The sequence below is a fragment of the Alligator mississippiensis genome, chromosome 4 (genome assembly GCF_030867095.1).
Source record: "Alligator mississippiensis isolate rAllMis1 chromosome 4, rAllMis1, whole genome shotgun sequence".
Lineage (NCBI taxonomy): Eukaryota > Metazoa > Chordata > Crocodylia > Alligatoridae > Alligator > Alligator mississippiensis.
This window is the reverse complement of record NC_081827.1, coordinates 174,216,356-174,230,620: the sequence shown is the minus strand read 5'-3', so window position 1 is coordinate 174,230,620 and position 14,265 is coordinate 174,216,356. Positions and strand designations below refer to the sequence as shown.

General features: G+C 40.2%; 2 protein-coding genes and 2 non-coding genes across 7 annotated transcripts in view; 1 reads left to right on the top strand and 3 right to left on the bottom strand.

Annotated features, from left to right (window-relative positions):
• CMKLR2 (chemerin chemokine-like receptor 2) overlaps positions 1 to 7,354 on the top strand; it is a 45,934-nt gene extending 38,580 nt beyond the window's left edge. For 2 of the 3 annotated variants that reach the window (XM_059727102.1, XM_059727100.1), the window contains one exon: positions 4,493 to 7,354. In XM_059727102.1, coding sequence (XP_059583085.1) covers positions 4,516 to 5,559 — 1,044 coding nt within the window. In that variant the 5' untranslated portion in view covers positions 4,493 to 4,515 and the 3' untranslated portion in view covers positions 5,560 to 7,354. Of the gene's footprint in view, positions 1 to 2,420; positions 2,582 to 4,492 lie in introns of all 3 variants that reach the window. The other variant, XM_059727101.1, reaches the window with a different exon arrangement.
• Positions 7,355 to 8,808: 1,454 nt separating this feature from the next.
• EEF1B2 (eukaryotic translation elongation factor 1 beta 2) lies at positions 8,809 to 14,174 on the bottom strand. Of its 2 annotated transcripts, XM_059727103.1 has the most exons (6): positions 14,034 to 14,171; positions 13,816 to 13,938; positions 11,378 to 11,504; positions 10,707 to 10,773; positions 9,523 to 9,648; positions 8,809 to 9,001 (listed from the first exon to the last, which is right to left on the bottom strand). In XM_059727103.1, the coding sequence occupies exons 1-6, from the start codon at positions 14,111 to 14,113 to the stop codon at positions 8,847 to 8,849; spliced, it is 678 nt and encodes a 225-aa protein (XP_059583086.1). In that variant the 5' UTR covers positions 14,114 to 14,171; the 3' UTR covers positions 8,809 to 8,846. The 2 variants fall into 2 exon arrangements, with proteins under 2 accessions (XP_059583086.1, XP_059583087.1); XM_059727104.1 differs by lacking the exon at positions 13,816 to 13,938 and having other exon boundaries at positions 14,034 to 14,174.
• LOC132250441 (small nucleolar RNA SNORA41) lies at positions 9,916 to 10,052 on the bottom strand. The gene has a single exon (XR_009462181.1). It is a non-coding gene; the product is annotated as a small nucleolar RNA SNORA41 (small nucleolar RNA).
• Positions 10,846 to 10,924, bottom strand: LOC132250440 (small nucleolar RNA SNORD51). Its single transcript, XR_009462180.1, has one exon. It is a non-coding gene; the product is annotated as a small nucleolar RNA SNORD51 (small nucleolar RNA).
• Positions 14,175 to 14,265: the final 91 nt, after the last annotated feature.

Below are 14,265 nucleotides of genomic sequence, written 5' to 3'. Positions count from 1 at the left end.
AACTCCTAATGAAAGGCAGAATTTGGTCAGTTTTAGTCTGGCTGCACTTGATGGTGGACTTCTGTGGGATTAGTGATTTTGTGATAATTTCTGCTTCCCATAACTTATTTAGTTGGTATCACAAAGTAAATGCAGTATTTCTAAGCACCTCAATCTTATTAAACTTTCTCCTTGGTAGTGAAATAAGGGTGCATTTCCTCAAGTGTTTTGTCTGGTTTATTTATTAATTTACTAAAATCATATTCTTGTTTCTTAATTTTACCTGAAAATACTTCCCAAAAAATGTTGGTCTGATTGTAAACTGAGAAATGGCCTCTCTGAGTTCTGTCTCTTTTTTAAAACTTGTCAAGCGTCCAATGCTGAGTCAACAAGTCATTTCCAGTTACAGCAATGGCAGTTGTTCTCTGGGGAAGCTCCATTTCCTCTGTCACCAGGTTAATTTCTCAGGTCACTACTAAATTAATACCATGGTCTTTTGCATTGCATATGTTGAGCACATGTTTCCTGCTGAACATCCCTTGCCTCTAAGGAATTTCCTATCTCCACTGCATAGCAATTGCCTGTGTGGCACTTATTAAGCAAGGCTGCAAAGTATTTCCTTTGGGTTTTTTCCAACTTTTCAAAATATTCTGGGTTAACCTGATATTTTCCATGCTTGGTCTTTGGCAAAAATCATGACTTGTGATCCAGTGATAGAAACAAATATATTTGTAGTCATTGAATACAATATGGGCCCAATTTAAAATTCACCACTATTCACAGGTTTATAGCTAATGTAATGTAGGTTTCTAGGGATTCATGTAAGCATGTGCTTGGGTCTCAGTTAAATCTGTGGGATTTAAACAAAAACTCAGCATTAAGCAAGTATTTAAGGGAGAATTCTCTGCACATGCTTGTCTTTAAGCAGACAGGGTATTGCTTATTGGGTATACTACAGACTAGCTGATTGGTATATCTCTGCAAACTAGTTCTGTTCAGGAGTTAAGATTCAGAATGCAGACCTGGAGTCCAGTTCTGCATTCCTTCAGTGACATGCTTAAATATAAGCATGTACATAGGATTCTTCCTTAAATACTTTGAAAGAGAGTAAGAAAGAGAGCCCGAAGCCAGTCTTATTGTTATTGCTTAATTGAAAACTGAAGTCAGAAAAGCACTGAAATTCCAAAAAGGGAGGCAGAGAACTTTATTATTTTGGAAAAGACTATTTTATCAGCTAAAGAACAGATTCAGGACAAATTCTCTTAAGTAACCATAGGCACCAATAATAATCGTACCCAACATTAACACCTCCCTAAGCTTTATTCTTAGAACACCCCATTATTTTAGGAAATGAAGGATCGAGAGTACTGATGTACCAAAAAGTTAAAGAACTTGTTTCACGTCACATAGGAAGTCTGTAGCAGAGCCCAAACATTAAACCCAGATCTTTTAAGAGCCATCCTTATTCTATGGAGAAGGGATTCCTATTTATAAGGGGGCATCTGTAAACATGCATGCATACTAAAGGTTTCTAAATAGAGAGCTCTAAACAAAATAGAGAGCTTGAAAAAAATGAGTGGCTCAACCTCATCTCATGCCACCAGCCAGTTCAGATGGCATAAGTCAAGCAGTGAGTACTTTTTGTATTTTGCTTTGTAATAAATACCTTTTAGAATGAGCTGCAGAACAGATTTTGCTTTGTGGCTGAAGAGAAATAGAGTTAATGATTTATAATAGTCAAATTCCTCACTGTGGTTGCAATTGTGTGAGAGAATTCCAGTGGCTAAAAAACAGATAATAGCTTAGCTTTATCAGTTAACATTATATAAAATGTTGTGAAAGAGTATGAAATCCATTACTTTCAGGCAGCAAAAGTGGCATTATATCCTTGATGCTAGTTAGTACCTTCAGATATATCTGGTATATATATTTGGAACAAAAAATGTGCACCAAGTTATAAAAGGCCAGCTTCAGATCTCATTTACACCAGTATAAATCTGGAATTACAGCACTAGAGCTTAGTTGTCCTACTTAAGCTGAGGACCTAGCTCATTGTGTTCCTATTACTTGCAAGTATGAGTTGTCGACTAAACTATGTATTAAGGGCCAGATATTGACAGCCTGCTGAATTACTTCATGAGCAGCTCTGTTGAATCCAGTGGGATTGCTCAAAGAACAAAATGCTGCTTAACACTAAAAATAAGTGTCAGGATTGGTCCCTATGAAGTGTGGAGAGTTTAATATGTCTGACTATCAGCCTTTCTTAATATAAAGACATGCAAAAGTAGTGGAATAAATATATGACCTCTAAATTGCTAGAGAAACCATTATATATAATTTAGCTAGCTACAATTTTGGTTTTCCATATTATATTTTTAGCATTTTTAATAAAACATTGCTTGGCTCCCTGGCATTTTAATTGTACCCTTTCGCCTACACAGATGCCTGGTATTTCTCAGATTTCTGCCACAGACATCATCCATAAAACCTGCTTCAAACAGGAACAGGAGATAGGATCTGTAAAATCCCAGAGTAAACAAAAAGAGAACTATTATTTTGCACTTCTGTAGTGCTTTCCAAACAAGGATCTCTCACATCTTTGGTAAGGGCATTGAATTCATTTTGTCAGCCCCCGTGGGGGAAGGGGAGGGGGGAGTAGTACTGTCACTGTCTTACAGAGAGGGAAGCAGACATAACTGAGAAATTAAGTAATTTGCCAAAGATTATAGACAAGTTCATAAAACAGGAACTCGGTGACATTGAGAAACTGAGACAGTTTCTATGATTCTCAGCCAGGGTGATGATGTGGCACCATGGGATGCCTTGAGATCCTTTCAAGGGTGCTGTGGGGTGCCACACAATGTTAACACTATTCAGTGTACTTTCACATAATAAACTGAGAGATTTCAAATAGGATTTCATTGTGTTCTAACAAGGGGTATGTCATACCTTAAAAGACTGAGAACCACTGGTCCAGGTCTTCCCATGCCTAGTTCACAGCTCTGACCACAAGACTAGACTGATCATCTTCTAGAAGCACTGTAAGACATTTTTATTTGGGCAGGCCTTCAGCAGGCAGAGTTAAATCTGGAGCATTATTTGGGGAGTTTGTTCTAAAAATATTTGGGGAGTTTGTTCTAAAAAATAAATTTTGTGTTTTTGTATTTGTCGTTATAATTTATTTTATTTTTTTTATTGTAAGACACCCTGAACTTCTTTTGGGGAGGGCAGCATATAAATCTAATTAATAAATAGTCCTGATCCTGTAAGTAAATTTAAAAAAAAAAGAAAAAAAACAGATTTTGGTTTGCTTTGAAAATACAGAGACATCCCCTAGTAAATGATTTATCTAAAAAATAAGGGGGTACATCTTTACCTTGCCACTTAAATTGGTGGAAGCATACTAACTTACATTAGCTGAGAATTGGGCCTACACAGATCAAACTGTATCTCAAACAGTTCAGACTTCTCAAAGATGTCAGTGGATACAGGAGCCAGCCCAAATTGCATTCTTCTTTCCAAAAACAAGGTGCATGTTTTATTGGAGTGGGGAGGTGGGGGCATGCTGAATGTGAGGGAATATGGGCCTTGTGACATAAAATCTGCATCTCTCCTGGTCACTTTCTTTAAATAGCCACAGTCTATTACTTTAGGTCCAAAAGGTAGTGTTGCCTTGTTTTTTGCAAAAATCAGTACCAAGAATAATCATGAGATTTTCAAGTTTTGTTGTAAATATGGTATTTTCTTGCATACCACATATCCAAAATTCAATCAGGGTACATGGGTACATGTTTTAAGTGAGGAAGCTGTTTTCTTCACTGGAAAAGAAGCACACATAGAGGCACTGTGCTTTCCAGGCAGCTGCCAAGAGGCTGCTGCTTGTGTCTGGCCCAGCAAGTGGAAGAGGCAGGGTCCTTTGTCTTTGTGCCCAAAGCAGCAAGCAAGCTGCTGGACGTATTTTGATGAGGCTTGCAGTGTGGAAAAACTTTATTTACAGGAATTTATATAAAGAACTATTACAGTAAAGAACTAACAGTGTTGCTACTGCCCTTGCTAGAGTCTGTGACCTAACCTTGCATGACAGGCACACCAGGAATCTCTTGTTGCAGGATGCCTCATGCATATGGTCTCCTGGGATGCCACTCTTCTTGGACACACTGTGTTTCCAGGACTAACTGTGTCACAGTCAGCCATGACTCCAGAAATTTTTTTTCCTACATTCTACTTCTCAGAAGCAAGGGGCATGTTTTATCTGAGAGTGTGTTTGTATGCAAGGGAATATGGTAGTTCTTTGTTGGGGTAGAAGTGTTGTCCTGCATTGTCTGCAACCCAAATAAAGAGTTGTGCTGGAACTTGGCTGCCAAGAAGTAATATTGACTCGAAGTAAGAAACTGATGGATTTGTTTTTGATATTGAAGCACATGAATTAATGTATGGTGCTATTAGTAACACAATTAAGGATAATTTAACCTAAGAGTTTCCCCTTAAGTTTTCCATTCCCTTTTCTCCACAGAAAGCAGCCAGTACACCACGGAGATGGAAGATTTTGACAACTACACCTATTTTTATGATAACTATGAGGAAGATGAGCAGTTCCAGTCCCATCTCAGTGTCTCACATATGGTATCCCTTTCTTTATGTAGTGTCGCATTTCTCCTAGGGGTGCCAGGTAATGCCATAGTCATCTGGTTTATGGGGTTTAAATGGAATAAATCAGTCTCCACCCTCTGGTTCCTCAATCTGGCTATTGCAGACTTCATCTTTGTTCTTTTCTTGCCTTTCTACATTATATATGTAGCACTAGGCTTTCACTGGCCCTTTGGGAAGTTGCTCTGCAAAGTTAACTCCTTTATTGCTTTATTGAATATGTTTGCTAGTGTTTTCTTCCTGACCTTCATCAGCCTCGATCGCTATATACGCCTGGTCCACCCCGCCTTTTCATGCAAGTATCAGACCCTTAGGAATGCTCTCATTCTTAGCGGGATTATTTGGCTCTTGGCTGCTATTATTGGTGGCCCGGCCTTGTACTTCAGAGACACTACAATTCATAACAACAACACCATTTGTTACAACAACTTTCACCTCCATGACAAAGAGCTCATTGTTATGAGACATCATGTTTTGATTTGGGTGAGGTTTGTGTGCGGTTATCTGTTTCCTTTGGTGACCATGGTCCTTTGTTACTCACTTCTGATTGTCAAAGTTAAGAAGAGAACCCTACTAACCTCCAGCAGGCTCTTCTGGACCATGGTTGCGGTAGTTGTAGCTTTTTTTGTTTGTTGGACACCCTACCACATATTTAACATTCTGGAACTATCTGCTCACCATAGCGAACACTTACATGGCTTGCTTCAGGATGCCATTCCCCTCTCAACTGGCCTTGCCTTCATTAATAGCTGTCTCAATCCAATCCTCTATGTTTTGATTAGCAAAAAATTCCAAGTCCATGTTAGAGCAACAGTTTCTGAGGCACTAAAGCTTGCGCTGTGGGAAGTGAGCCGCTCTGGAACAGTCAGTGAACAACTGCGAAGCTCAGAGAACACCCACGTGGCTGTGAACTACCATGAAACTAGGCAGTAAACGGCTTTTTTCTTTGTTTCACCAGTTATGAGTTCTTGTTTACTACAGAATTGCACATTTATATGTAATGTCAGTGGACTGGTCAAATTGATTGCTGGTGCAACTCCACTGAGCTTTTAGAAATTACTCATTAGATGAAGCTCCAGTAAACTTAGGGATGAAGCTAGCCCAGTGTTTCCTAGCTACTTGCTTAAACACAGCAAAAGTGTAGCTTCAGACAATGTTCTACTTAGGTTCTATATGTTTGCATATATGACTCTGCACACACACGCTTGCATTAGTTTTTTTTAAATATTTTGTATTCCAGTTTAACACTTGGATACAGAATTAAGCACTATAGAGGCTATGCCAAAGTAAGCATTTGCAAACATCATTGTGTATGCAAACTGCAAGTGCAAGAATGTGTGCGTCACATTTTATACAAACACAAGTGGAGGACTATGTATTAAATCTGGTCCATAACTTGGTTATGTAACAGATACAGTCCTGTATACAAATAGGAACATTTACAATGTATATGGGGCCCTATATATGTATTTATACAACAGCACATATATTTACAAATACTTCTTTATAGCATCATTCTGAAATAGATGTAAATGAACTATTTATATTTCTAATACATCCTTGTTGTGGTCCAATCTCATTGAATCTCAAGAGTTTAGGAGGCTCTCAAAAGCACATATAGATGCTGCAAAACATGGGATTAGTAATTTAATTGGCAACACTATATCATCTGTCATTACGGAACCAACAACTCGGCCTGTATTATGGGCCCCATGTAGCTGAACGTGCCTAAACCAAAAGTAAACGGAAGAAATACCATACTGAATCTAACCATAGGCTTATCTAGCCCAGTGTGTACTGCATCTCAGTGGCACAGCGTATTGATCTGTCTCTTGCCACCCTTCCATTACAGCTTCTAACATACAGAAGCCTATGGTTTGGAAGATATGATCCAAGTAGAACCCTTTTCAGTCTCGGAGATAAGCCTTATTTCAGCAATTCTTTGATACCACTTTTGTTCAGGCAATGGGGTTAGTAGAAAAATCAGTAACAATACTAAAGAATTTGATTTTGAATACCAGAGAAGATTCAAGGGAGCTTCCTTTTTTTCCCCTAATATCACAAGATGCTGCACAATGCTTTATAAACATCAGGAGTTTAGAAATTCATAGAACAGAGCAAAAACTTTAATGCCAACATCTAGCAAACTTGTTTAGCTGAAAAAAACCTAGCCAGAAGCAGTTACAAAAGAGCTATGGAACTAAACAAGCTATGACAAGAATGCTAGTTACCCCTATTGCATGCGGAGAAAGGCACTCGCTAATTTGCCCACCAGTCAGATGACATAACTCCCCATTCAAGACATCTGAACACAACCAAAGATGTTGAGCGTCTGCTTCCTGAGGATATCCACAATACTAGCAGAACTTGTACACTGACAGATGGAAGGACACCTGCTCACTCAAGTCACTGACAATGGAAAAACACCAGGAATGGTAAACACCTTTTACAGATTGTAGATCCATCTTAGTGCCCACAGGCCACTGAAAAAAAAGGAACTATCCTGAGAACAGGATATGTCTGTGCAGTTGGAAAGCCAGAAAACTAAAAATGAGACACTGACAGATACCCTGTAAAAGGCATGATGGTTCTCTCGTGTGTAAGTCATTCACTGTGATTTATTTCCCGAGTTGTCTCTGGGAGGTTTATTATTTGGATTAATTTGTGCTTGCTACTTACGTTATGCTCTGGTTTCTCTTCAGAAGGAATGAATAAACTCATTTTTTTACCTTTGTTTGTATATTTGATTTTAAAGAAAAGATGTAACAATAGGTACTGGGAGATACTAATTTCTCGCAACAGACATTTCTAATACTCTTTATAAAAAACGTACTGGGCCTGTCAAGGTTCTTTCTGCAACAATGAATAGTAGCGACAGGAATCCTTCTCTTCTGTGGGTTGGCACAACACGCTCCCTGGCAGACCCAGAAGTGCTTCAGGTCCACTTCCAGGTCTGCTGCTGAGCACACTAGGGAGTACCCCATGCATCGCAGCATTGACAAGCTGCCTGCTACCTTGATGTATGTAGAAAAAACATTTAAAGCTGTCTCTATGTCCAAATCGATTTGGAAGGCTCCAATTTGATTCAGAGAGATTAGAGGGTCTCCTGGTTTGATTCAGATATTTGGCCACTGAATTGAATCAGGGACCAAAGCTTTGCACAGCCCTAGTACTTATAATATACTCCTCAAAGTGAGTAATAAAAATAAGCACTATCAAAAGAGAATGGATATGGTAATGAAAGGTTTCAGGATTCAAACACCTGCAGCCCAATGGAAGCAAATTACATTGCTATTTTTTGTTCTGGTTCTGTCTCAAAGCAGCTCAGTGCTGCAGACGAATCTCAAAATGGACAGAAAGTCTGGAAAAGATATTTTAATGGATGGCCTAAAGCTTTAACTGATGACTTTCAAGTTTAAGCAGTTTCTGGTAATGATTCAAGTACCTATATTTTGGAGGCTGTTACTGTGCTGTAAGCCTAGTAGAGCAAGCTTTTCTAAAAGCCATGCAGCTGATATTAAAAAGTCCAATGAACACTGAAGGAATGTACACCAGTGTTGAGTAGAGAGCAAAATCATACACAGTACACTTGTTTAGACTTCTCTTGCAGTTCTCATAATTCTGGTATTTCATCTTATGATTCAGAGATCTTCTTTATGAAAGTAGAGCTGAAGCTAAATGAGGTTATTCAACATCACTTCTTCAAGATACTTTTAGTGAAAGTATGCTGCCCCCTAGTCTTCCCTTCAGGGAAATAACATGGTTTCAGAGGGGGAACCTGGGAAAGAAGTGACTTTCAACACAGATTTAAGGATAGGCAGAAAGTAGGGCAGCACCTTAAAGATTAAATTTATTCAGAAAGATATGACCTTTTGTTGGCAACAGCCTACTTTGTCAGATCCTATGAAGGGACCACTCACAGGTCCATGAATGAGCTCATACAAAAACACCTCATGTCTTTTTGAACAAGTTAGTCTTTAGAGGGTCACCCTGCCCTGCCTGACCTCAGACTAACAATTCTACCTTTCTGCCCATTAGAAATCAGCTTTCCTGACTCAGTGCCTTAACCACAGAGCTTGTAGCAGAGTAAGTAGTACAGAAATCTGGTTTTACTTCTACTCTAGGACTTTTTAGTATCAATGAACTAGATGTTGCTGTATAGAGTAAGTGGAGACCATATGGTTTGAGTTCTGCAAATACTTTTATTCTAGATGTAGGGTTTAAATCTTGTTGAAAGCGGCTACGTCCATTGATTGTACATAATCTTCAAAAGCTGTTATTCTTTCTTCCAACATATCTGTTCCAACTTTATCATCTTCAACAACACACTGAATTTGAAGCTTCTTGATACCGTAGCCAACTGGAACTAGCTTGGCTGTCGAGAACAGAAAACAGCAGTTGAGACATTCCATTCATCCAATACCCTCTATAAGAGTATTAATCAAATACTCATTACATGATACCTTTTGCATCTATTGCTTGCAGAAGGTACTTGGAAACAAACAGAACATTTCTACTACAAGCAGCAGATCTTCAGATCATACCAGGAACTTGGAGGGGGGGTGCCAGCAGTAAAAATCTCCTTTTGGAGTTAGTGAATTACCTCGAGGAATAAAAAACTGCTCACAGCACTCAGAAGACAAGCCCACAAGTTGACATCTAAGTTAAACTTCATTTTGGAACTGCTGTCTAGATCCATTTTTAAGCATCATCAAGAAACTTGAGCTACTATTCCGGTTTAATACTACTGCAATTTATTAACACCTGGAATTCCTTCTTTTTCTTTGAGCTACAACTCCAGCTCTGTGCCCCTTCAAGTATATTTCTCTATACAGTTCAATTTAAAAGTTACATTGCCTTCACTAGCCCACACAACCTTAATGATTTACTACTTACAAGATCCCCAGACCAAGCCATCTGTCTGAATGCTTCGGACACACTCCTCCAGTTTGGCCATGTCCGTCTCATCGTCCCAGGGTTTCACATCCAACAAGATTGACGACTTGGCCACAACAGCCGGTTCTATAAAGTGATAAGGACAGGAGGAGGAGGGAAGGGGAAGAAAAGCAACATTTAAGTACGAATGAATATGAATGAATTAGTAACAAACTGCTGTAAATTCCCCAGGGTCTAGGGCATTTCACAAGAACTGCCCATTTACAAACATCTTTTCTATAAACAGAAATTTATAAAAAGTTGCAAAAGGAAATATTAAAAACATACAACAAATTCCTGTACTAAAGATACCTTTTGCCATCAAGCCAAACTTAAAAGAGATATAAGTTTTCATTTTGTAGGTTACATTCAGAGATCCTTTTCAGAGAAACTGAGAAAGGGAACACAATACGATGTAACAGTTTATTTTCCACAGATGGAATACTGCAACTGCTATGGTTCTGAACAGTTCCAGACCAGTAACTGTGGAATGCCGAATTTAAGAAGTAGATTGCCTAGTAAGAGGCTTAAATAGACCAGTGTTTTAGGCCCAAACTTTGTATGTCTATTTTTAAGGTAGGAACAACCCACCCGCCATCTTTGCTTTAACCTCAAAATGGACAAAGTGGGCAACTGAGCCTCTTAAAATTTCCTTGAGCAGACCAAGTCTGACCTTCTATAGCTAGGGTTACCATACAATTATTTTTTGGTCCTCTGTCCAGGCAGGTTTTTGAAATGCAAGTAAATGTCCAGGTTTTTGCTTTGCCTATGCTTTCCTGGCACTTCCAGCTTCACTGCCTAGGGCCGAGGGCAGGAGGGGAAGGTGACTCAAGTGCAGAGCACAATGCACTAGCCACAGGCCCCACATCTGCAGGCAGGTGAGACAGAGACAGCATACATCTGTGTCTGTGGACACCAGTAGGGGTGGGTGGCAAGAGGCTGTGGGATGGAAACGAGGGGCACCATCCCCCCCCCACAATCATATTCCACTGCCCCCCCGTCCTCTTTTTGAAACTGTAAATATGGTAACCATAACTATAGATGACAGTTCAAATATGATTTCTTAAGCTCCCTTAATTCAGTGCATACTGATGATCAAATCAAGTATACAAGAACAAGATACAAAGAGTCACTTGCAAACATACTTTTTGACTTCTTAGATTCATACTGAGCAAGACGCTCGTCCCTCAGTCTCTTTGCTTCTTCGCTTTCCTGCAAAAGGAAGCTAGATTTAGAACAAAGCACGGATAAAAAGGCATTCTTCACAATACTGTCAAAGTAGACTGGCTTAGTCAGAAAAAAACAAATCATCAGCAAGATCAGCCGAAAGATGGTGATTTGGTTTTATTCATCATGTGACCAGTCAGTTAAAACAGGCACCCCTACAAACTCACTAGAACTTTATCCTATTTAGATTTCACATTAGCTTAGCCTGTGCTTAAGCGGAAGCCGCATAAAAAAACCCCCAAAAACCAAACTACACACAAACCCGGGTCTCCTTCAGATACTTTACAGACTTCACTTGAACCATGCAAATTCTGTAAAGGAGTAGGTGCTTCCACTAGATTTAAACATGCATGTAGTACGTTCCTCATTAACATGTTCTGTCCCCACACCCATTCAGCAAGCAGTCAGTTCCACCAGAAGACTATTTTTAGAGAGCCTCTCCGATTCAAACAAATTATGACCTTTATAAGATGTTAAACAGACCAACAGAGCAAAGATAAACTAAAAAAAGAAATGCATCTATAACTGAATTTTGGTAGCTGGGAAAACAAAAACTCATAGCAAATAAATAAAATAAATGCTAGTACACCTCCTCGTCATCAGATCCAAAGAGATCGATGTCATCATCATCTTTGGTATCTGCAGCTGCACCAGCTGTGGTATCCTCAACATCAACAGGACCGTATTTCCCCAAAGCCTTCTTCACTCCTGGCAAACTAAGTAAGAGAGCAGAGTCTGTTAAAGATAACTGATTTAAAAAATGTATATATTTCAGTTTTACTGAGGTTTTGATTCTGTTGTAAACCTCCAGTAAATATTTCTTGTCCTAACAATGAAACTCAAACCTTAATTATGTCACTATTTCAGAAGTGAAGCACCAGATTCCAATCCACAAGTGTACCCACAGTAAAGCATGCTGCTTAGACGAATATGGTGAATTTAATGTGCATAGAAAGCTAAACCTCTCATGCATACAGCAACTCTTGCTCCTGGTAATTGGATTTCCTAGAGTACACCACATAAGAGCAGCAACCAAAAGCTTCAGAACACAACCCTGTACCAAGAGGAGTTCTGCAAATTTTACTGTGCTGTTCCAAGTGCAGAAGTGATGGGATATATTACAGAAAAAAATGTAACCACCATCAAATCAAATTTAAGAATTAAAATGTTTTACATTAAATTGAAGCACATTAAGCACTGCCACTCCCCACTGAAATATTTTCAAGGAAATGCTTCATTATTGAAAATTAAGCCTCAGTGGGAATGGTAATATCAAAAGTTTTATCACAATGTCAAATCCTTGGGTTTTACTGACAGGTTGGTTCTAACTATGAGGTAGTTTCCCAATACTACCCCACACAACCATAAGCCTATAATGTAAATAAGGATAAACTAAAATGCCTGAGGAACCAAGGAGAACCTAACAGGAACTAAATATTCCTGAAACCCAAACACAGTTCAAATAGCTCCATCTACTGCTAGAAAACCTAGAATGCAACTTTACATTGCCTGTTCATTCTAGTACCTTTTGAACTATGATTTAATTCCTGCTTTAGTCTTTCTAGATGTAGCCACTAACACCATAAGAGCATAGTTTTGTCTTATGCTTTCATTTACAGTATTGTGGGGTTTGCTTTAGGGATTTATTTATTTTTTTTAATCAGACTGTTAGGCATTAGAAAAGCCAATGACAAAGCACTCTCCTTCTGAGCGGCTAGAAGAAATTACAGTACATTACGTTCTTTACAGATCTTGTGAACTGGATTTTACAATTTCACCCCAACCCACATACTAACAAATTATTAAATAGTATTACAGGCTGTAACATCAAGAAAAGCCTAGGACAGAATGGATAAGAGACCAAGCCATCCATCTCTACAACAGGTCTTGGTGAGGCAATGTGGAAATGGCACGTACTAACACTGCCTATGCTGTACCTTTTCTAGGGAGGACTTCAGTCTCCATGGCTGTCAATACGGCACTTTTCATGACCACTAAATTCACTAAAAAAAGAAGAGAACACATTTGCTTTCATTTCCCTCAAGAACAGTGTCCTTACTGGTCACTTGTCTGATTTAACCCTTCAGGGAGAATAGTCCAATATGAGGTTTTCCTAAGAGCCATTGTAATTATTGTGCTCCTGGCTCAGGTGGCTTTGAGACCAAGCTATAAAAGCCACTAGCGAGCAGCTATTGTACGTGCATGATTTTCAAATGGAAACACAAAAGGACTCAGTTGCATTGGATTAACCTGGTTAAAATCCAGCCCACCTTGGTATAACCTTTAAACCATTATTTGCAGTGTATATAGAAGGTCATGCTGCTCAAGGCATGAGCGGCCACAAAGCCCGTCTTCCAGTGCTGGGGTTTCAGCCGAGCCCCTGAACGCCGCATGTGCAATAAGGGTAGACCTAGAAGTGCAGAATCCCAGGGCCAGCGTTGCCAGGTGTATAATTATCATATCTATGATAATTTCATACCCTTGTACAATGTGAGATCAATAATACTAGCAGAAGTGTTCAAAATGTGCAATAATTTTTGAGGCTGCTAACTAATGCAGCATATGCAAAGCCCAAATCACTCTTGAGGACTTTTGAGCTTGCTGTCAGTACCTTCTTTTGACTGCTTGCCTCAAAATAAAGAAGTCTTTCAACTTTGGTGACCCAGTTCTCATTCACTCACTGGCAATTTACAGCAAATAAGATGTATTTGCGTATTGATTTGCCTACTTTTTCAGCATACAATATAGTTTTTCAGTAAGCACAACAACGTTGAGCTTCCAATAAGATAATTTCCTATTTAAGACTTGGTGACGCTGTCCAGGGCAGAAGCAAGCCATCTTGGCCAGGCCACCCCAGTGCCCGCACCCTACCTGCTCCACAGCAGCAGCGAAGCTGGCACCTTTCAAAGACAACACACAGGCTCAACATTTAAGGCAACCCCCCCCCCCAAAATAAAACAACCCACGCCTTTTGCGCGGGGGGGGGGGGCTGCTCCCAGAGAAGCAGTGAGTGGAGGCAGATCCTACCTGGCCTTTTGCTTCTCGTAGGACTGGATGTGGTTGTACCAGCGCAGCGCGTGGCACAGGTCGGCGGGCGGCGGCGCAGACACGGCCTCGAACACGGCGACGTCGGCCTGGGACGGCCCGAACCTAAGGGGACGCGCGGTCAGAGCGGCCCCGCACGGCGCAGGCGCGGAGGCCCGACCCCGCGGGCCGGTTACACTCCCCCCCTCAGCAGCGCTCACCCCTCAATGTAGCTCCTATCCGCCAGGAAGTCATTGAGCATATGGAGGCCTGCAGCGGTCTTGAGGTCCCCGAAACCCATGATGGCAACAGCAGGCCAAACTCCGACAGCACCCACTGCGCAAAGAGGGCGCCGTCTCCTCACGCCCCCCTTATATAGGCGCCGGCGGAAGGTTCCTTTTCCATTTAGTTTCGTCACTATAGTGTCCTTCCGCGGAGAAATAGTGCCTTCGT

Bases quoted from the DNA above. Each gene is read 5' to 3' on its own strand.
- EEF1B2 (XM_059727103.1), bottom strand. From the start codon at position 14,113: ATGGGTTTCGGGGACCTCAAGACCGCTGCAGGCCTCCATATGCTCAAT. The intron at 11,505-13,815 runs GTAGGATCTGCC...TCTCTTACTTAG, and splicing joins TACGAGAAGCAAAAGGCCAG to TTTGCCAGGAGTGAAGAAGG. The intron at 9,002-9,522 runs GTAAGTAGTAAA...TGTTCTCGACAG, and splicing joins TGGCTTGGTCTGGGGATCTT to CCAAGCTAGTTCCAGTTGGC.